Here is a 21,757-nt window from a genome sequence, read left to right as displayed (position 1 = left end):
TTCGTCTAGGAGTTCGCATCCTCCTCCGCAAACCCCCTCGATCTCTCCGGTTTGCCATGAGAGTCCTCGGCAAGATGGGGGCAGCAATAGAAGCCGTCCCATTTGCCCAGTTTCGCCTCAGGCCTCTCCAACTAGCCATCCTCAAGTCCTGGGACAAGAACCCTTTCTCTTTCGACAGGGAGTTCCGGCTAATGTCATCAACCAAGAGGTCCCTGCACTGGTGGCTCAAGCCAACCTCGCTAGCAAAGGGGAAATCCTTTCTCACAAGTCATTGGAAAGTTCTGACCACCGATGCGAGCCTGACGGGTTGGGGTGCAGTGCACCTACACCACAGGGCACAGGGCAAGTGGTCCCCAGTGGAAGCAACCATGCCCATCAACATCCTGGAAATTCATGCCATCCTCCTGGCTTTGAGGGCCTTTCATCACTTACTGGCAGCCTCTCACATCAGAATACAGTCAGACAATGCCACGGCTGTGGCATATGTGAATCACCAAGGGGGACCCGCAGTACCCAGGCGATGCGAGAAGTGTCACATATCCTCCACTGGGTGGAGGACACAGGGTCGGTTCTCTCGGCGGTCCACATTCCAGGGGTGGACAACTGGGAAGCAGACTTCCTCAGCTGACAAGAAATAGACTCGGGAGAGTGATCTCTCCATCCCGAAATTTTTCGCCAGATCTGCCATCGCTGGGGGGCCCCGGATGTGGACCTAATGGCATCCCACTTCAATACCAAGGTCTCCAACTTCATGGCCAGAACATACGATCTGCGGTCGCTCAGAGCAGACGCTCTGGTTCCGGACTGGACCCAGTTCCAGCTTCTGTAAATTTTTCCACCTCTCCCCCTGATATCCAGAGTGGTGAGGAAGAGCAAACAAGAGGGAATTCCAACATCCTAATTGCACCGGACTGGCCCAGATGTACATGGTACGCCGACATCGTACAACTTACAGCAGATGCCCCCTGGCGTCTCCCCGACCGCCACGATCTTCTATCACAAGGCCCGTTCTACCACCAGAACTCAGGGGCTCTCAATTTGATGGCGTGGCCCTTGAGACCTGGGTTCTAACCCAGGCAGGGCTCTCGCCGGACGTCATTGGAACCATGATCAGGGCACGGAAGCCAGCCTCTGCCAAGATTTATTACCGTACCTGGAAAGCTTTCTTTACCTGGTGCGAATCTCGTGGCCAGACACCACTCCCTTATTCCCTACCCAAAGTACTTGGTTTTCTCCAATCGGGTCTGGAGGCCAGGCTGTCATTGGGCTCGCTTAAGAGCCAGGTGTCAGGCCTCGCTGCTTTTTCAAAGGCGCATTGCTACCAAGCCGCAAGTAAGGACTTTTCTTCAGGGGGTTTCCCGATTGGTTCCCCCCTACAGACGACCACTAGAAACGTGGGACCTCAACCTGGTCCTGACAGCATTGCAGGAACCACCCTTCGAACCCGTTAAGGAGGTCCCGCTCCGTCTTCTCTCTCAGAAGGTGGTTTTCCTGGTGGCAATCGCCTCACTACGCAGTGTGTCTGAACTGACAGCACTCTCCTGCAGACGGCCCTTCCTGGCTTTTCACCAGGACAAGGTAGTTCTTAGTACGGTCCCATCCTTCCTCCCGAAGGTTGTGTCCGACTTCCACCTCAATGAGGAAATTTCACTACCATCCCTTTGTCCGGTTCCGGTTCATAGTGGAGAAGGCTCTGCATACGCTTGACCTCGTCAGGGCATTGCGTATATACGTGTCTAGGACTGCGTCCTTCCGGAGGTCTGATTCTCTTTTCCTCCTTCCGGAAGGCGGCACCAAGGGTCTGCCAGCTTCCAAAGCTACCCTTGCCAGGTGGATCAAATCCACCATACAAGAGGCCTACCGCCTTAAGAATTTTCCTCTTCCAGCTGGTATTACGGCACACTCTCTACACGGGAGGTAGGGGCCTCCTGGGCCATTCGGCACCAGGCTTCGGCACAAGTGTGTAAGGCGGCCACTTGGACTAGCCTACACACATTTACTAAACACTACAGAGTTCATACCCAGTCCTCAGCGGACGCGAGCCGGGGTAGACGTGTTCTGCAGGCGGCGGTGCCCTAAGTATAGGGGCCTGTCTGCACAATATTCGTCCATTGCTTCCCACCCAGGGACTGCTTTAGGACGTCCCATGGTCCTGTGTCCCCCAATGAGGCGACAGAGTAAAGGGGATTTTTGTGTACTCACCGTAAAATCTTTCTCTTAGCCTCTAATTGGGGGACACAGCTCCCACCCTGTTGGCCTTTCCGGGCCGTTGTAACTGTTGAGTTCTCATATTGTTTTCTTGAGCTCGCACATAGTTGCCTTCTTACAGGCATAATTATGTTATTCATGTTACGTTCCTCCTACTGTTTTTGCACAAAACTGGAGAAGGCTGATGCCGTCCAGGTGTGTAAACTGCAGAGGAGGAGCCACAGTTAATTTTTTTCAGATTATGCATAGTGTCGCCTCCTAGTGGACAGCAGCAGAACACCCATGGTCCTGTGTCCCCCAATTAGAGGCTAAGAGAAAGATTTTACGGTGAGTACACAAAAATGTCCTTTTTTACCACCTATTTATACATGTAACAATTTTTTTCTATTATATCAATAAACATGTCATTTGTGAAGTGTTTAAGAATAGTACAGTATTTAAATCCTCATTCTATAAAATATGAACTAATCAAACAATTACCGTATATACTCGAGTATAAGCCAAGAATTTCAGCCCATTTTTTTTTTTTTAGGCTGAAATTGCCAGTCTTGGCTTATACTCCAGTCATTCCCAGGGGTCAGCAGGGGAGGGGGAGCGGAGCTGTGTAATAATACTCCCCTGCTCCTGGCGCGGTCCCTGGTTCTCCGGCGCCGGCAGCTTCTTCCTGTAGTGAGCGGTCACGTGGTACCGCTCATTACAGTAATGAATATGGACCCGGCTCCACTCCCATAGGGGTGGAGCCGCATATTCATTACTGTAATGAGCGGTACCATGTGACCGCTCAATGCAGGAAGAAGCTGCTGGCGCCGGAGAACCAGGGACTGCACCGCGCCAGGAGCAGGTGAGTAGAACGCAGTGCGCGATATTCACCTGCTCCTCGTTCCACCGACGGCCTCGGCTGTGTCTTCTGCATCCCCTGCCTGTGACGCTCAGGTCAGAGGGCGCGATGACGCGATTAGTGCGCGCCGCCCTCTACCTGAACGTCAATGAAGAGAATGGGGAAGACAGAGGCGGCCATCGGTGGAACGCAGAGCAGGTGAACATAGCAAGTGCCAGGGGCTGAGGTGAGTATGTAATTTTTATCGCAGCAACAGCATATGGGGCAAATGTTTGTATGGAGCATCTTATGGGGCAAATATCTCTATGGAGCATCTTATGTGGCCATGTGCAGCACTATATGGGGCAAATATCTGTATGGAGCATCTTATGTGGCCATGTGCAGCACTATATGGGGCAAATATCTGTATGGAGCATCTTATGTGGCCATGTGCAGCATTATATGGGGCAAATATCTGTATGGGGCCATGTGCAGCATTATATGAGGCAAATATCTGTATGGAGCCATGTGCAGCATTATATGGGGCAAATATCTGTATGGGGCAAATATCTGTATGGGGCCATGTGCAGCATTATATGGGGCAAATATCTGTATGGGGCCATGTGCAGCATTATATGGGGCAAATATGTGTATGGGGCCATGTGCAGCATTATATGGGGCAAATATCTGTATGGGGCAAATATCTGTATGGGGCCATGTGCAGCATTATATGGGGCAAATATCTGTATGGGGCAAATATCTGTATGGGGCCATGTGCAGCATTATATGGGGCAAATATCTGTATGGGGCCATGTGCAGCATTATATGGGGCAAATATGTGTATGGGGCCATGTGCAGCATTATATGGGGCAAATATCTGTATGGGGCCATGTGCAGCATTATATGGGGCAAATATCTGTATGTGGCCATGTGCAGCATTATATGGGGCAAATATCTGTATGGGGCCATGTGCAGCATTATATGGGGCAAATATCTGTATGGAGCCATGTGCAGCATTATATGGGGCAAATATCTGTATGGGGCAAATATCTGTATGGGGCCATGTGCAGCATTATATGGGGCAAATATCTGTATGGGGCCATGTGCAGCATTATATGGGGCAAATATGTGTATGGGGCCATGTGCAGCATTATATGGGGCAAATATCTGTATGGGGCAAATATCTGTATGGGGCCATGTGCAGCATTATATGGGGCAAATATCTGTATGGGGCAAATATCTGTATGGGGCCATGTGCAGCATTATATGGGGCAAATATCTGTATGGGGCCATGTGCAGCATTATATGGGGCAAATATGTGTATGGGGCCATGTGCAGCATTATATGGGGCAAATATCTGTATGGGGCCATGTGCAGCATTATATGGGGCAAATATCTGTATGTGGCCATGTGCAGCATTATATGGGGCAAATATCTGTATGGGGCCATGTGCAGCATTATATGGGGCAAATATCTGTATGGAGCTCCTGATTCAGTATGGATATTCAAAAACACTTAATCTACTGATATCTCAATTAATTTTACTTTTATTGGTATCTATTTTTATTTTTGAAATCTACCAGTAGCTGCTGCATTTCTCACCCTAGGCTTATACTCGAGTCATTAAGTTTTCCCAGTTTTTGTGGCAAAATTAGGGGTCTCGGCTTATACTTGAGTATATATATATATATATATTAATAGTAGGTTTTTACACTGGCCTTCTATAATCAATTTGTCCCTTCTAGTGGGTGAAATTGTCCATAAGCGCATACTAGCAATGGCCGTTTCCTTTTGTGTCAGAGTATGTGCGGCCTGTCATGGTGCTCGGCTCCACCTGAGTTAATATCTGTTTTTTGTAACTTTTACAACGTCTGATTTTCTTGGATACACAAAGGACGGCGCTGGACCCGAAGGTGCAGAAAAGTCACTTCTACTTCTTCATTTTCACAATCTTTGGAGAGTCCTGTAGCCGCCACCAGTGCCAATCATATTCACAGGTCACATTGCCGATCTTGTGCCGCCTTCTACCACTTCATGGACGTCACTGTCTTTATTTCCACTACGTGGGATGACAGTCCGGTATTGCTGAGTCCCTTTGACGGGTTCTGCTTCCTGTAACCGATGTTTTAATAAACTCTCCTCCTCTTCGTAATCCTGGTTTGTACAATACATGAAGTGGATGTTGAGAATATTTTTCTCCCTCCATTTGAGGAGTTGCCTGGGTGTTAAGATTTGGTGTGAATGTGGCCTCTGGAGGCTCGAGCTGCCATCAGCTGCTCTGCAGTCACCGTCTACCCCTGGTCATTCTCGGGCTGAGCCCTAACAAAGCTTCTCCTCTGTCCTCTCCTGCTTCTAAGCTGTAACATAATAAAATAATACAGTAATATCTAAAAATCATAGATTATTTGGTAAATACAGACCCCACACTTTTAGACCACAGGCTGAACAGATCTGAATTTGAGATTTTCGAATTGACACTGTAATAATTTTTCCCATCACGATCCCAGCTTGTATTTTGGTACAGATGTGGCTAGGAGCATAGCAGGTACATGTGCAGTTTTTGAAACTTTGAAATTAAACATTTTTTCAGAAATGCGTTTGATAATATTTTACCCATGCGATGGCAAAATTTTAAAAGATACTCTTGTGACATGTGGTGAAAGCCTGTACAGTTCTGAGTAGAATGGTGTTTATTTTGTCTTTCTATCTTTTTTCTAGCGTGAGTTATGAGGAGAAATGTAAAGGCAGGTAACACCGAAATTCCCACTTTTACCGAACTTTGAAAATCAATTAAAAAAAATCTAGAATTTTTTTTTCTTCACATTTTGCATTCTGTGACACACTACTACCAAATAACAAAATCTCAAAAGAATTAAAAATCATTAGTTCACTTGACATGGAATGACCCTTAACAGCCGAGAGACATTAAACTGCGGCGACTCTAGCATATTTTTCGAGCTTGCTGAAAATACTCGATTAAGACACGAGCGTGCTTGGATAACACCTTATCCGAGCATGCTCCATCAACCCAAGAAATATTAACTGTCTTCTATACTGGTCTCCTAATTGTTGTTGGTGGAGCCGAGTGAATATTATGGACCACATTCGCATGTGTTGGTCATTGCTTTGTTTCTGGGCTACTTACCACCACTGGTTATCGAGCTTAAAGGGAACCGGTCACCCCCCCCAGTCGTTTCAAACTAAAAGAGCCACCTTGTGCAGCAGTAATGCTGCATTCTGACAAGGTGGCTCTTTTAGTTCTGGGTGCTGTAACTAGAGAAATAATCAGTTTTATAATTTGTCCGAAATACCTAGTATTCAGTCAAGTGGGCCGGCGTTTCCCCCCTGCTTCAGACAGCACACAGCTGTGACTCACATCTTCTTGGCGCCGGGCGCCGCCTCCTCCTCACCGCTGTTTTCAAAAGTAGCCGGCGCCTGCGCTCTTATTCCCTGCCTGGTGCAGGCGCAGTGAGCGCTGCCCGTCTTTCCTCATACGCAGTCCAGCTGATTGCGGCCGCCCTGCCTGTGATTCCCAGCCCCACAATGTGAATAAATCATAAGTCACTGCGGGGCTGGGATTCACAGGCAGGGCGGCCGCGCAGTCAGCTGGGCTGCATATGAGGAAAGACGGGCAGCGCTCACTGCGCCTGCACCAGGCAGGGAATAAGAGCGCAGGCGCCGGCTACTTTTGAAAACAGCGGTGAGGAGGAGGCGGCACACGGCGCCAAGAAGATGTGAGTGACAGCTGTGGGCTGTCTGAAGCAGGGGGGAAACGCCGGCCCACTTGACTGAATACTAGGTATTTCGGACAAATTATAAAACTGATTATTTCTCTAGTTACAGCACCCAGAACTAAAAGAGCCACCTTGTCAGAATGCAGCATTACTGCTGCACAAGGTGGCTCTTTTAGTTTGAAACAACTGGGGGGTGGGGGGGGGGGGGGTGACAGGTTCCCTTTAATCATGTGACAACTTGTATGGTTTAAGGGGGTGCAGTCAACTAATGCATGCTTTCAGATGTGTAGGTCATGCAGATTCCCAGGGATGAAGAACAGCCGTGCTAGACAAGACGATCACATCGGTTTCTTCATCTGTATCACCCCTACAAGACACATGGAAAATAGTTGAATGATCCTCCTGAAAAGATGACCAAAGTTTAGGATCCCACCCTATGCTGAAACTATCCCAATGTTTCCTGCCAACATGGGATTCACCTGAGGATCTCTAATTGTATTGAAAACACTGTGTGTGCCTGGCATGACCTACCGTATGTTGTGGCCACTTGTCTATGGAAAACCTGAAAAAAAACAATGTAGCAAATAATCCTTCCTAACAAGACCTTAAGAAATGGGTGAGATCTGTGCACTGCTATTTATTTATTTCTGTTTTCCAAGGAGCCGGAAAGATAGCCTGGAAAGCGAAAGTTCCTCAGCCATAATCCCCCATGAATTGATTCGCACACGTCAACTGGAAAGCGTCCATCTCAAATTTAATCAAGAGTCCGGCGCTCTTATTCCACTTTGTCTAAGGTGACCATTCATTTTCTGCGTATGTATTTTATATTTTAGCTTCAAAGGAAAATACGTCAGTTGAAATTAATAACATGTAATAAAGTTGCAGGAAACGGATCCTAAAAAAAGTTTGATGGGTGCGTCTCCAAGAGGTGGATCCTGATTTCCAGAACTGGGTTTCCTTGATCCCCATCCTTCTTGGTAAGGTTGTTGCAGGCAGGTGGAAGGTCAGGGCTGTGGAGTCAGAGCCCATTTTGGTGGAGTTGGTGTCATGGAAATTGAGGAGTCGGAGGTTTGGCTTACCGACTCCACAGCCCTGTGGAAGGTGAATGTAGAGATGGCTGCTCCTTGTTTGCTGTTGTTATAGATAGCAATGTAAATGCTCAGCCGCCTCTCTATACAACCTCACCAGGTGGGCTGAGAATCGGGAGACCCCACTACTTTGATTAGATGTATAGAGACCTGTTCCTATCTGACACCTATGGCATATAGTGTGAATACAAGAAATGTTTACACTGAAAATACGTCTATTTATACCAATGTTTAGCTCGTCATTGATCCCATTGTCTTCCCCTTCTTCTAGGGGTAGACTGTTACATGGACGACACTTTACATATAAAAGTATTTCTGGAGACACAGCCATCACGTTTGTGTCCACAGGCGTAGAAGGAGCCTTTGCTACAGAGGAGCATCCCTACGCAGCACATGGTCCTTGGTTACAGGTAAGTCGACTTCTGTGTGTAGATATAGCCACTAGTGTCTTGATGTGGCGCCCCTGGTGTTTTTGATTTTTCCTGCAAAAGTACATAACATTGCAGGTCATGGATAATTTAGTGACAAAATGTACAATTTAAGAAAGGTTGCACTTGATGGACCTAGGTATTTTTTTTCAACCTATGACTGTATAACTATAAATCGAGAAAAAAAACAATAGAATAGATCAAAATGTCAGATGTATGGTATTAATAAAAAAAAAAAAGTTAAGTTGCGGTTGGCGGGCACGTCAAGATGCCGCATGCGCTTACAACGCATGTCCCTGCATACCCAATGTTAAAGATGGGTACACAGGATGCATGCGGAAGTAGGCGGAGCTTAAGGGAGTGAAGTTTTTGGATTGTCAGTTTTCTTAGGCTACTTTCACATTTCCGTCTTTCTGCTACCGTCGCAATACGTCGATTTTTGAAAATGCAGGATCCTGCATGTTCCCATAGACTTGTATTGCCGATGGATCGCGATGTATGGCCACACGTTGCGTCCGTCGTGCACTGGTTGCGTCGGGTTTTGGCGGACTGTCGTCACAGAAAAACGTTCAAGGGAATGTTTTTCTGTACGTCGCATCCAGTGTTTCAGACTGCGCGTGCCCAGCAGGAAATATCGCTCTCACGATCTTTCCTCACCCTGCTGTCTGACGGAAATGTGAAAGCACACATTTCCGTCTGTACGTCGCACCGACGCTTCGTGACGGCCTCGTACCGACGGAAATGTGAAAGAAGCCTTACCCACAAAGTTTTCATTTTGCCATCAATAGTCGTGTGTGTGTGTGTGTGTGTGTGTGTGTGTGTGTGTGTGTGTGTGTGTGTGTGTGTGTGTGTGTGTGTGTGTGTGTGTGTGTGTGTGTGTGGTTTCAGTGACTGACAAACTGCAATTCGGTTGTTTTGTGCGGTTTTAATGCTTGTGCAGATACCAAATGTTTAATTTTTATATTTTGACCCCTTTCCGACGTAATAGTGCGCCGATGTGGGCTCCGGCAGTGCCCACATCAAAGGGCGATCAAAAGATCATATCTGCACCAAAATGGTATCATTAAAAAGATCAGCTCAGCACGCTAAAAATAAGCCCTCGTCCAACCCGAGATTGCGAAAAATGGCGCAATTTTTTATTTTTTTTCCACCACTTACGGTAGATAAAAAAGAACCTAGATATATTTGGTGTCGAAGAACTCGTAAGGACCTGGAGAGTCCTTGGCAGGTCAGTTTTAGCATTTAGTGAACCTATTAAAAAAAAAAAAAAAAAAACTGTGGAATTGCACTTTTTTTGCAATTTCACCGCGCTTGGAATTTTTTTTTTTTCTCCTACGCCTCATTGGGGGACACAGACCGTGGGTGTATGCTGCTGCCACTAGGAGGACACTAAGTGATACAAAGAAAGTTAGCTCCTCCCCTGCAGTATACACCCTCCTGCTGGCCCTCAGCTAACCAGTTCTTGCTTAGTGTCTGTAGGAGGCACTTGGGTCTTCTTATTTTAATTTTAATTTTTATTTTTCTGTAAATTTTTATTTTTTATTCAACGGAGTGAAGGGGGCGACGGATCCTTTTTTATGGGACCCGCTCTCCCCCGAACCAGCAACAGGCGAGCACGGCGAGTATACCTCCCCGTCCCTCTCCTGCGACGCGGGAGCACGCCAAATTTTACTCGGGCAACGGGTTTCCATCTTTGGTCCCGATTTCCCTTCCCCCTGCAAGACGGCGAGCACATAGAGCCTGCTCTAATGTTCCTCTCCGGTGGCCCGACATACAAGGCCCACATCACATGGCGTTGCATACTTGCGGCAGAGCCCAAAGGGATTGCAGATGAGGATGGAGCGCGCAGGGACAGGGGGACCTGCATTACCGGACTGTGAGTACATCAGGAGTTCCCCTCCTGCGCTCCGGATCGCTTTGCGGCCGCGCCACCTCACACCGCCGGGCAGGCCGGAAATTTAGTCCCCGGCTTTTCAGCCGGAGTAGGCCGCAGTGGCCTCTATGGGGTAGGCGCCGGCGGTACTTTCGGCAGAGCCCCTGGGGACAGGCGCCGGCGGTCGGGAACTGCGGCGGTTAGCGTCGCTCCGTTGCGGCCGCCGCGCATCCCCAGGCAGGCTGGAAATTTAGTACCCGGCTTTTCAGCTGGAGTAGGCCGCAGTGGGCAGATCCCTCTCACGGCCGTAACTCCGCCCCCTATATCGGCGCTTCTCGTCTGGGACGAGAGGCGCCCTGCAGATCTCGGGGGCCATGCTTCCTCACGCTGCCTGCCTGGAAGATGCGGTCTTGGGGGTGCCACTGGCCGGTACGCCAGCGGCAATCATTCGACAGACAGCCTGTCCTGTCGCGCGGCCCGCCGACGCGCTCCACCGGCAGGCTCCATAAATTTAGTCCCCGGCTTTTGCAGCCGGACTAGGCCGCAGTGAAATACCTTTCAGGAGCGGAGGTGCTTTCATGGTCCCGATGGGCTGAACTTCGTGGAAGAAGCCCCCCTCCATGGTCCGGGCAGCCTCCACCACTGTGAAAGTGGACAAGGAGGCGGACGGTTCCTCTCCACCTCCCTAACAAAGGGATGATGGATTGAGGTTTATCTATCTACCCCTGCACCGTCCACGCTGCAATACCCGACATCCGCGGCGGCTCCATGCCGGGACGCGCACCGTTGGTAAGTGGATCCTGCCAGCAATGGGCTTCTGCAGCGGGATATTGACAGGCACTCTCAGACTTCCCTGTGACCACCTCCTTGAGGTAACGCTCCAGCCGGCTAACAAATTTAGCTCCCGGCTTCGGCCGATGTGTAGTCCGCACCTCCAGAAGCGCACTGTGTCGCCTCAAGGCGGCTTAGCCTTTTTTCCTGGCGCTTAGCGCCTGACGCGGAAGCGCTCAATTTTCTCGAGCAACGGGTGACCACCCCTAACTCTTACGCTGACGCCGGCTGCAGAAATTTACGCCCCGGCTGGGGCCTATCCTGGAAGTTTTGAGGCTCCGCCCACGTCGTGCCTGTAGCTCCGTCCCCTAAATTGGCGCTTCTCGCTCGCTGCGAGATTTTACCTAAACCCGCATGACCAGTATTCCCGGTCTTAAAGGCACGTGACCAGTATTCCCTGGTCTTAAAGGCACGTGACCAGTATTTCCTGGTCTTAAAGGCTCGTGACCAGTATTCCCTGGTCTTAAAGGCGCGTGACCAGTATTCCCTGGTCTTAAGGGCGCGTGACCAGAATTCCCAGGTTTTAAAGGCACACGTCCAGTTTTCCCTGGTCTTAAAGGCACGCGACCAGTATTCCCTGGTCTTAATGGCGCACTACCAGTATTCCCTGGTCTTAAAGGCACACGACCAGCATTCTCTGGTCTTAAAGCCACACGACCAGTAATCCCTGGTCTTAATGGCACACGACCAGTATTCCCTGGTCTTAAAGGCACACGACCAGTATTCCCTGGTCTTAAAGGCACACGACCAGTTTTCCCTGGTCTTAAAGGCACACGACCAGTTTTCCCTGGTCTTAAAGGCACACGACCAGTTTTCCCTGGTCTTAACGGCACACGACCAGTATTCCCTGGTCTTGAGGGCACCATGACCAATCCGAAACTGGTCATAATTGAGGAGCCCTCTGCCGCCGAGCCCAGTTTATCCCAGTGTAACTAAGGACAGTCTAGATCTAAGGGATCTTGGTTACTAAAAGGTGGAACGATAAGTAGGACCGATTCCGGACCTCAAACTTCTAACAATCTTTTCACAAGGTTCCTCTTCTTCTTCGAATGGAGTCTCATCCGCTCAGCCATTACTTCAACAAAAAAGGTGCAGTTTCGGGCATCCATCGACATTCGGGATGCCTAACCTCTTCAAAAATTCCTTTGCTTTTCCATTCGTGAATAGCATTTAAGTCACGACCTTGTTCTTCGGCCTTGCTACCGCATCCAGGTTGTTCGCAAGGGTCATGGTGGCTGTCATCTTGCACCTAGAGGCGTGGTCATCCTATCCTGTTTGACCGACTGTTTACCCACCCTTGCAGGACTACGCTAAGTCGTCTATATCTCTTGCGATACCCTCTCACCTGGGCTGGTGGCTAGACTTAGACAACTCCTCATTTCCAGCCCAGCAGATATCCTTTTTGAGGATGATCCAGTATTCCTCCAGAAGGGTGGTAAATCTCCCTCCGGACAAGGTCATGGTTTTTCAACGGGAGCTCGCGCTCTTGCTCACTCATCCCCTCATTTCATTCGATTTGCTGGGAGGGTTCCAAAAAAAAAAAAAAAAAGGAGACGACAATGGAAACAGTTTCCTTTGCTCCGTTAGTTTTCAGCAAGTCAAGCAGCCTTTCAGACGATAGTCTCTGAGTTCCTTCTTCATCCGGAGTTTTTTCTCCCGGTTCCATGGTTACTAGTAACTTCCAATGCCAGTCCTCTTCTCCCGATCATTGCTCTGGAGATCTCAAGGGTAGTCCTATAGTAGGTCCACTCCTTATGGCGGGTCAACCCATCCGAATTCAATTGGACAACGCCACGGCTGTGTCATACGTCAATCATCTAGCGAGTACCCACGTTCAAGCACCATGGCCAAAGTACCTCACATGGGCCGAGATCTATCACTCGGTGATATGGCAGTTCATATCCCAGAAGTAGAACTCTGGGCTGCGAACATATTTAGTCGTCAGGGTTTCACCTCAAGTGAGTGGGAACTTCACCGGAAGTATTCCATCAGACCCGCCTTCACTGGAGCTCTACAGTTGTAGCTCGGATAGCGTCCTGACTGATCGCCGGCGTACTGGAGTTGGTTGTTCGGCCTCGAGATCCAGGAGCCTTCGCACTGCATGCTCCGGTTATTCCGTGGTACCAGTTTCCACTTCCGAAAACTTTTCAGAAGCAGAAAGGGCCCCAGTGATCCTCGGACATCCGTACTGACCACGTCAGTTCACTTGCGGAGCTGGTAGCTTTCTGTATTTCTGCAACAAAACTGCAAGTAGGGACCACCTCGCAGGATGTTTTTTCACATGTAATTCTTCCCTATTGCATACCGTTAGATCATTGGGATCTATTCTATTAGGGAAGGTTGCCCCCTTTTCTCTCGGCGATATCCTCATCCTGACGAGTCTTCGGTGCTAACGGGTCTTTTCAGACTTTTTTCTCTTATTTCCTTCAAGGCAAGGTTGTCCTCAAGCCTTCCCTGTCCCTAGTTACCAAGGTGGTATTGTATTACTACTGTCATGAGGGCATAGTTCCTCCCTCATCTCTTTTGGCACCGCTCCACAAAATGGAATGAGGTCCCCATATTCCGGACAGAGCAAGTGCTCTGAGTAGGTATGTCTTGAGGACGGCGTCCTTCCGAAGGTTGGACACTGTATCTTGGGTTTCCTACCGGTAAGAGGAAGGCTTCCTGACCTTTACAGGAAGGGTTTGGCCGTCTCCATCGGCCATTTAGCCTGGTGTATTCTTTCACCATCCAGTAGTCCTTCCGTGTTAGATGACAGCCTATCTCACCGTCTATCGTGGGTTCCAGGCACCAGGCGTCAACAAGACACGCCTGCACGTTTGCGGATTCGTCCAGTCCGCATGCATTCTTGAAGCATTATAATTCCCAGACTTCCACAGATGTGACTCTGGGCAGGCGGACTCTGCAGGCCGCGGTGGCGCACTTGTAAGTAGCGGTTACACAGAGCCTGATCTGATGTTGTCCCCACCCAGGGACTGCTTTGGTACGTCCCACGGTCTGTGTCCCCCAATGAGGCGTAGGAGAAAAGGAGATTTTTGTTTACTTACCGTAAAATCTTTTTCTCCGAGCCAATCATTGGGGGACACAGCTCCCACCCTAGTATTGGCTTATGCTTGTTTTTACAATCCGATATGCTATACTCTCATATATAATATGACATGCTGTAAGCTAATATGTTGTTACTGATCTCCTACTGCTTTTTGCACCGAACTGGTTAGCTGAGGGCCAGCAGGAGGGTGTATACTGCAGGGGAGGAGCTAACTTTCTTTGTATCACTTAGTGTCCTCCTAGTGGCAAGCAGCATAACACCCACGGTCTGTGTCCCCCAATGATTGGCTCGGAGAAAAAGATTTTACGGTAAGTAAACAAAAATCTCCTTTTCTCCCTTTTTCCAGTACACAATATGTTAAAACCAATGGTGTGGTTGAAAAGTACAACTCGTCCCACCAAAAAAACAGGCCTCTCATGGCCATATTGACAGTAAAATAAAAAAGTTATGGCTCTGGGAAGAAGGGGAGCAAAAATGGAAACCGAAAACACCTCTGGTCGTGAAGGGGTTAAGTTTTTATTTTTTTTTGTTTTGTTTTTTTTTTGTGTATATGTATTATAGTTCGATTTAGTGCAATACAGTAGTATTATGTTGTATAGAAAAAATCAATCTCCTATAAAGCCCAGCCTTCAGCAGGCCACTGACTTACATGACAGCCCATTAGTAACCTGCGATCACATTGCAGAGGGGCTGATTGGCGCCTAGAACAGCACTCTCCTCTGTAGGCAATGCCTTTACATTCCGCAATGAGAGCTTAAAAGCAGCATGTGAAAGCTGATATCTCCGCTGGTTATGATGCAGGCTCAACTCCTGAGCCTGCTCCATACACTGGGCTTTGACTTTGAATGAATGTACCACCAGTTCCTCCAGCGTTGGTGACTGCTTGGAAAGGTCTATGCACTTCCATCATTACCACGGTGTTTCTGTAGCATCAGACCACCAGTTTTGTATTTTACTTGTGACCAACAATTTTCGCTTTGGGCTAGTGGTCTGATTGTGGATAAACTATGCATAGTATTTGTCCGCTCCCCCCCCCAGTGAAAAGTGCCGACAGTAACTACAAGAACAAAATTGCCACTGGCATAAAAAAAAAACCTTACTGGGACACTCCCGCTAAAGTCGTCTTTTGCTTCAAAAAGCAAGATCAAATGCCTTTCCAATTACATAGAAAGGCAGAATAAAAGGCTCAAACCATTTTATCTTCTTAGATTTTGTTGACAGAGGAGTTGGTGGAAAGGATGCTGGAAGACCTAGAAGACTTAAGCTCTCCAGAGGAAGTAAGTTCTCTTTTTAGCTGCTGGAGGATGGGAGTGAAGGCTCCTGTAAATTGCCAGACTTCGTTCTGCAGCCCTAGATTTCGACTTCAAACATGGGAACTGTTTGGAGTGTGCGGCTTCCTGCGTTCTGCGGCTTCTTGCATTCTGCAGCCGGGCCGCGCATTCACACTGATTCATTTATTAACTCCCGGCTTGTAATCTAGCATCAGACTGCAGCACACATGGAAAACTCAGCGACTTACAGGATTGCACTTTTCTTCATCTCACAGAATTAATGTTGCTTTTGTGAATCTACGTGAAGGAATTTGTTTACGATTTCTGCAGAATAAACCGAAGCTAAATGGGCCAGGACAGTTTAAGGGGAACCTCCCAGCAGTTTTAGGCTATGTGCACATGTAGGAAAAGAGGTGCAGAATTTTCTGCACAACATCCGCATCTCCTGGCAGAATCCGCAGCCGCGGATTTGCCGCTGTTTTTATGCGGATTTTCTGCGGTTTTTATGCAGAATTGTTGCAGATTTTCTGCAGTTCTTGCCACTGCGGATTTTTAACATGGAGGAGTGAAGAAACGCTGCAGATCCGCACAAAAGTGACATGCACTTCTTTGAAATCCGCAGCAATTCCGCACTGATTTTTCCGCACCATCTGCACAGCTTTTTTTTTTTTTCCCCCATTGAAGAACATTGTACTGTACATCACAGTGCGGATCTGCAGCGTTTATGCGCGGAAAAATCCACTGCGGATCCGCATCAAATCTGCATCATATGCACATAGCCTTATGGTGGCCGATCCATGGGCAGCATGAATGAGACCATGTAGTATTACTGCAGCCTTGTAGGATTTGTCTCTGAAATGCTGCGGCTTTTTGGAGAGAACCTACTGTCTTGGTATTCTGTATCTTGAATTACTAGTTAGGGGAAGGTCCCCATGGCTTTTCCTCGCCCCACTGCCCTAGTCTGCCATGTCTCTTCTTATAATTGTGTGCCTGGTGAGATATGGGACAGTGTAGAAGAGCGGGGGCAGCGTAAAGCTGGTGCGGACCTGCCTCTGGCTAGTCATCTGAGATGCATAGTCCCCACCTGGCTTTTAAAAGTGTGTTTTCTCTGAAACGACATGTAAAACGCACAACTGCAAAGTGGGATTTCTGCTGCCCTATGCCTTGGCATCATGAATCTGCCGTCAGGTTCACTTTAAGGGAATGTTCACACTGACTTAGTTTTAATGAGCGCTCCCACATCTGAAATCCATGCTTAGATCTTGACAATTTTTTTTTTTTTCTCTGTATCCAGATGAAGTTGCCAAAGGAATATAGCTGGCCAGAAAAGAAGCTAAAGATCTCCATCCTCCCAGACACAGTGTTTGATAATCCACTACCTTGAGAAAGAGTCAAGGTTACAATGTACTGTCCAACGTTCAGCACAGTCTATTGCTGTAAACCAAAGGAAAGCAATTACTGCACACCCGTGGTATAAGACGACCGACACAGATGCTTGTGGGAAATTATAAATTTTTTTTCTTTTTTTTTTCTCCCCTCTCTCCTCTTTTAAATCTATAAAGAACATGCTAATGCATTACACCAGATATGTCATCCTACCAGCAGGCAATCAACAGCTCTGATCAAAGATGTCGTCACACTGGGGTTCCTGTTAGTTTCCATCTCATTATGGGCTTAGACGTGGCACCGTAGCAAAATTAGGAGTGCAGTAAATACAAGCAATAGCGCAAAAAACAATATTGGATCCTCAGGTTAAAACGATAGGTCGTTTTTGACTTTTCTGTAAGGACTAATGTACTATTGAGAATGGGTCTACTTTTTTTTGTCACATATTTAATAGACAAAGATTAACATGTCATAGTGGCCCGGGGCTTCCTAAACATGGCATTTAGCCCAAACACCATAATTTTCAATGTGTTTATGCCAGAAGACTGAATTGAAGGCTACATTTACATATCACTTGTAATTTTTACTTCCTTAGTTCTCTTCAGTGATGAGCGAACGTTCTCCAGTAAGGTGTTATCTGAGCATGCTCGGGTGCTAACCGAGTGTCTTCGTCGTGCTCAGAGAGTCCTCACAGCTGCATGTATCGTGGCTGTTCGACAGCTGCAGCACAGGCTGGGATTGACGATTTGTTCGACAACCTCAACACGTGCAGAGATTGCCTGTGTTGTCTCAGCTTCTCACAATTATCTACGGCATCTAGTAAAGACGGGAGAATCTGTCATATTCTTTCAATAATGACGTCTAGTTTCCGGACTTCTGTCTCTGAATTTGAGAGATTGGCTTCCAGTTGGCATGTGTTGCGGCTCTCGAACAGTCGCGGGGACTCAAACATATTCTTTTGAGCACACTGAAGACGCTCTGTTAGCACTGTCCGAGCACTTTCGCTCATCGCTAGGTCTCTTGTGTTGTCCATTTTTGCCTATATGGCCTTAATGTAATTCAAAACTGAAGCAGGTCGACTTTCAGAACTTCATCTATTGACTCATTAAAAATGGATGAAACACAGATGGATTGCTGAAGTAATAAGTGTCTTCCATTTTTAATCTCCATATACAGGTGCTTCTTCCAAAATTAGAATATCGTCAAAAAGTTAATTTATTTCAGTTCTTCAATACAAAAGTGAAACTCCTATAGTCATCACAGTGATGTGTTGCAAGTGTTTATTTCTGTTATTGTTGATGATTATGGCTTACAGCCAATGAAAACCCAAAAGTCATTATCTCAGTAAATTAGAATACTTTATAAAACCAGCTTGAAAAATGATTTTAAAATCCGAAATGTTGGCCTACTGAAATGTATAATCAGTAAATGCACTCAATACTTGGTCGGGCTCCTTTTGCATCAATTACTGCATCAATGTGGCATGGCATGGAGGCGATCAGCCTGTGGCACTGCTGAGGGGTTATGGAAGCCCATGTTGCTTTGATAGCAGCCTTCAGCTCGTCTGCATTGTTGGGTCTGGTGTCTCTCATCTTCCTCTTGACGATAAGGCTACGTTCACACGATCCTTTTTTCCGTCCTTTTTTTTTTCAGGTCCTGTTTTGAAAAACCGCAGCTCAAATCCGCACTGATTTTTCGCTGCGGTTTTTGATCCTTTTTCTTCTGCGGATTCCACTGCGGGTTTCCAACTGCAGTTTCCTATTAGGGCTGCTGGAAACCCGCAGCAGAATCCGCAGAAAGAATTGACAGGTACTTCTTTTTTCTGCAGGCAAAACCGCTGCGGATTTGCCTGGGGAAAAAAGGATCGTCGGCACAGCAGGTTTTGTTTTCCATTGGGTTACATTGTACTGTAACCTACATGGAAAAAAGCTGCGGATCCGCAGTGCCAAATCCGCTGCGGATCCGCAGCAAAAACCGCAGCGTGTGAACATAGCCTAATACTCCATAGATTCTCTATGGGATTAAGGTCAGGTGAGTTTGCTGTCCAATCAAGCACAGTGATACTGTTGTTTTTACACCAGGTATTGGTACTTTTGGCAGTGTGGACAGGTGCTAAGTCCTGCTGGAGAATGAAGTTCCCATCTCCAAAAAGCTTGTCGGCAGAGGGAAGCATGAAGTGCTCTAAAATCTCATGGTAGACGGCGGGGCTGACTTTGGTCTTGATAAAACACAGTGGAGCTACACCAGCAGATGACATGGCTCCCCAAACCATCACTGATTGTGGAAACTTCACACTAGACATCAAGCGGCTTGGATTGTGGCCTCCACTCTTCCTCCAGACTCTGGGACCTTGATTTCCAAATGAAATGAAATGCAAAATTTACTTTCATCTGAAAATAACACCCTGGATCACTGAGCAACAGTCCAGTTCTTTTTCTCCTTGGCCCAGGTAAGACGCTTCTGGCGTTGTCTATTGGTCATGAGTGGCTTGACACAAGGAATGCGACACTTGTAGCCCATGTCCTGGATATGTCTGTGTGTGGTGGCTCTTGAATCAATGACTCCAGCAGCAGTCCACTCCTTGTGAATCTCCCCAAATTTTTGAATGGCCATTTCTTAACAATCCTTTCAAGGCTGCGGCTATCCCGGTTGCTTGTGCACCTTTTTCTACCATACTTTTTCCTTCCACTCAACTCTCCATTAATATGCTTGGATACAGCACTCTGTGAACAGCCAGCTTCTTTAGCAATGACCTTTTGTGGCTTATCCTCCTTGTGGAGTGTGTCAATGACTGCCTTCTGGACATCTGTCAAGTCAGCAGTCTTCCCCATGATTTTGGAGCCTACTGAAACAGAATAAGGGCCCTTTATAACCACTTGCAGGTGTTTTTTGTTAATTATTCTAATTTACTTAGATAATGACTTATGGCTTACAGTCAATGAAAACCCAAAATCATGAACACTAACAGAAATAAACACTGGAAATGGATCACTGTGTTTGTAATGAGTCTATATATGAGATTCACTTTTTGTATTGGAGAACTGAAATTAACTTTTTGATATTATAATTTTGCGAGAAGCACCTGTACTTAATTGTCCAAACCTGATCTGAAAAACAGATGAGAATAAGACGTGCTCTTATTCTTGCGGATCAGACACTGATCAGTTTTTAAAACTGATGCAACTTTTGCGTGTGCTGCCAATACAATACTCGGATGTATTGGTGCAGGCTCGTACTGATAAACCATACCCAGTGGCCTCCATCATCCTTGCTTCTCTTCACATAGTGGAGGAGGATCTGTCTGTAGCCACCACTAGATGGAGCTCTGTGACATGGTGTGACAGCAAATGTTAAAAATCTCTATACTATGAGCGCCATCTAGTGGCAGCTGCAGCAAAACTTTACTGTCGGAGAGCAGCCTCCCTGCTGCTCTGGGCCTTATGGCATTTGCGGGGTCGGAGTCCCTACAACCGACGCTACATGCTTTGATTATATTGAAAGGACACCAGGTAACACATTAGTAATGACACTGGAACTCCCTGGTAGTTAAACTATTATCTACATTAACGTTCCTTCGCTTCTTCGTCCACAAGTGCAGTAGTAAATTAACAATGGTTAGAGTTGCAATGTCACTTAAAGGAGCAGTGGAGGAGACTTGCGTAGTATTCCTCCATTGCTTTCCTTTATTTTTGCATTAATCCCTTTAATTCAGGATAAATTTGATATCATACGAGTCAACCGTTTATATAACTCCTGACACATTGTATAATTAGTATTACTCTATGCAGATTCCAGGCTATTTTTATTTATAAAACTGCACTTTACTTATTGTCTGGATGGCCATAACTTAACTGTATAGCTTCTTGTAGAAGACTGTCAATGACGGCGACCCCTAATTCAGGACTCTCACTTCAAGTTCATGGAGCTCATGAAAGCCTTACTGGTAACATGAAGTTAGACTTCGACCCATGAGACTGAGCGTTTTCCGATGTTCTTCAATGAGGTAGTGTACACGTCCGAAAGCAATCTCCACATGCCAATTTGCCTCTGTGAATCAGATGGGACTCAGCCATTCAAGTCTGAGTCCATGAAATAAGCTGTGACCGCACCCGATTTTCTTTAAAGGGAACCTGTCACCCCCCTCAGGTGTTTGTAACTAAAAGAGCCATCTTGTGCAGCACTAATGCTGCATTCTGACAAGGTGGCTCTTTTAGTTATGCCCCCTGCACACACTGAAACGCTTATAAAATGTGCCCCCTCATACCGTGAAATCGTCCCGGGGGCTAATCAGACGCAGCACAGCTGTCATTCCGGGCCTGTGAGCGCCGCCTCCTCTTGCTTCATTAGCGTCCCCGGCGCCTGCGCTGTAAGTTCGAAGGGCAGCGTAACTGCGCATGCCCGGAAAAAAATACTTACAGCGCCAGGGACGATAATGCAGCAAGAGGAGGCGGCGCGCACAGGCCCGGAGTGATGGCTGTGCTGCGTCTGATTAGGGGAGAAAGACCCGCCCCCGGGACAATTTCACAGTATGAGGGGGCACATTTTATAAGCGTTTATTTCAGCGTGTGCAGGGAGCATAACTAAAAGAGCCACCTTGTCAGAATGCAGCATTTGTGCTACACAAGATGGCTTTTAGTTACTAACGCCTGGGGGGGGGGGTGTGACCGGTTCCCTTTAATTCTCTACATCTGAAAACAGCCGATCCCATTCTGATTTCCTCTGATGGAGAAAACACGGTCGTCTGAACCCAGCCATAGTGTTAGAGTATGTGCGCACTTTGTGGATTTTGATGCGTTTCTGGACTTAATTGCCTCAAATCCGCAGTGCGTTGTGCACACAATGTTAATCAATGGGAAATACCAAAATGCTGTGCACATGTTGTGGAAAAAAACGCCCAGAATCGCAGCGTTTTATTTTCAGAAGCATGTCAATACTTTTTGTGGATCTGGAGCGTTTCTGCACCCATTGACTTCCATTGAATCTGGCAAATCCTCCGCAAAACCGCAGATGTAAAAATGATCTTCGGTTTTGCTGCAGAGGGAAGTGATGTCAAGTGTGTGTGCGGAGTGTGT

The 21,757-nt window shown here is 47.2% G+C and overlaps 1 protein-coding gene across 2 annotated transcripts in view; it reads left to right on the top strand.

The window, feature by feature from the left end:
* The window catches only part of SUFU (SUFU negative regulator of hedgehog signaling), a 46,322-nt gene extending 29,069 nt beyond the window's left edge, over window positions 1-17,253 (top strand). The window contains exons 9-12 of one of the 2 annotated variants that reach the window (XM_077258664.1): window positions 7,419-7,553; window positions 8,119-8,257; window positions 15,237-15,305; window positions 16,594-17,253. In XM_077258664.1, coding sequence (XP_077114779.1) covers window positions 7,419-7,553; window positions 8,119-8,257; window positions 15,237-15,305; window positions 16,594-16,683 — 433 coding nt within the window. In that variant the 3' untranslated portion in view covers window positions 16,684-17,253. The remainder of the gene's footprint in view (window positions 1-7,418; window positions 7,554-8,118; window positions 8,258-15,236; window positions 15,306-16,593) is intronic. The other variant, XM_077258665.1, reaches the window with a different exon arrangement.
* The last annotated feature ends 4,504 nt before the right edge of the window (window positions 17,254-21,757 follow it).

Source organism: Ranitomeya variabilis, chromosome 4, assembly GCF_051348905.1.
Source record: "Ranitomeya variabilis isolate aRanVar5 chromosome 4, aRanVar5.hap1, whole genome shotgun sequence".
In the NCBI taxonomy this organism is placed as follows: domain Eukaryota; kingdom Metazoa; phylum Chordata; class Amphibia; order Anura; family Dendrobatidae; genus Ranitomeya; species Ranitomeya variabilis.
This window is presented reverse-complemented; position numbering and strand designations above follow the sequence as displayed.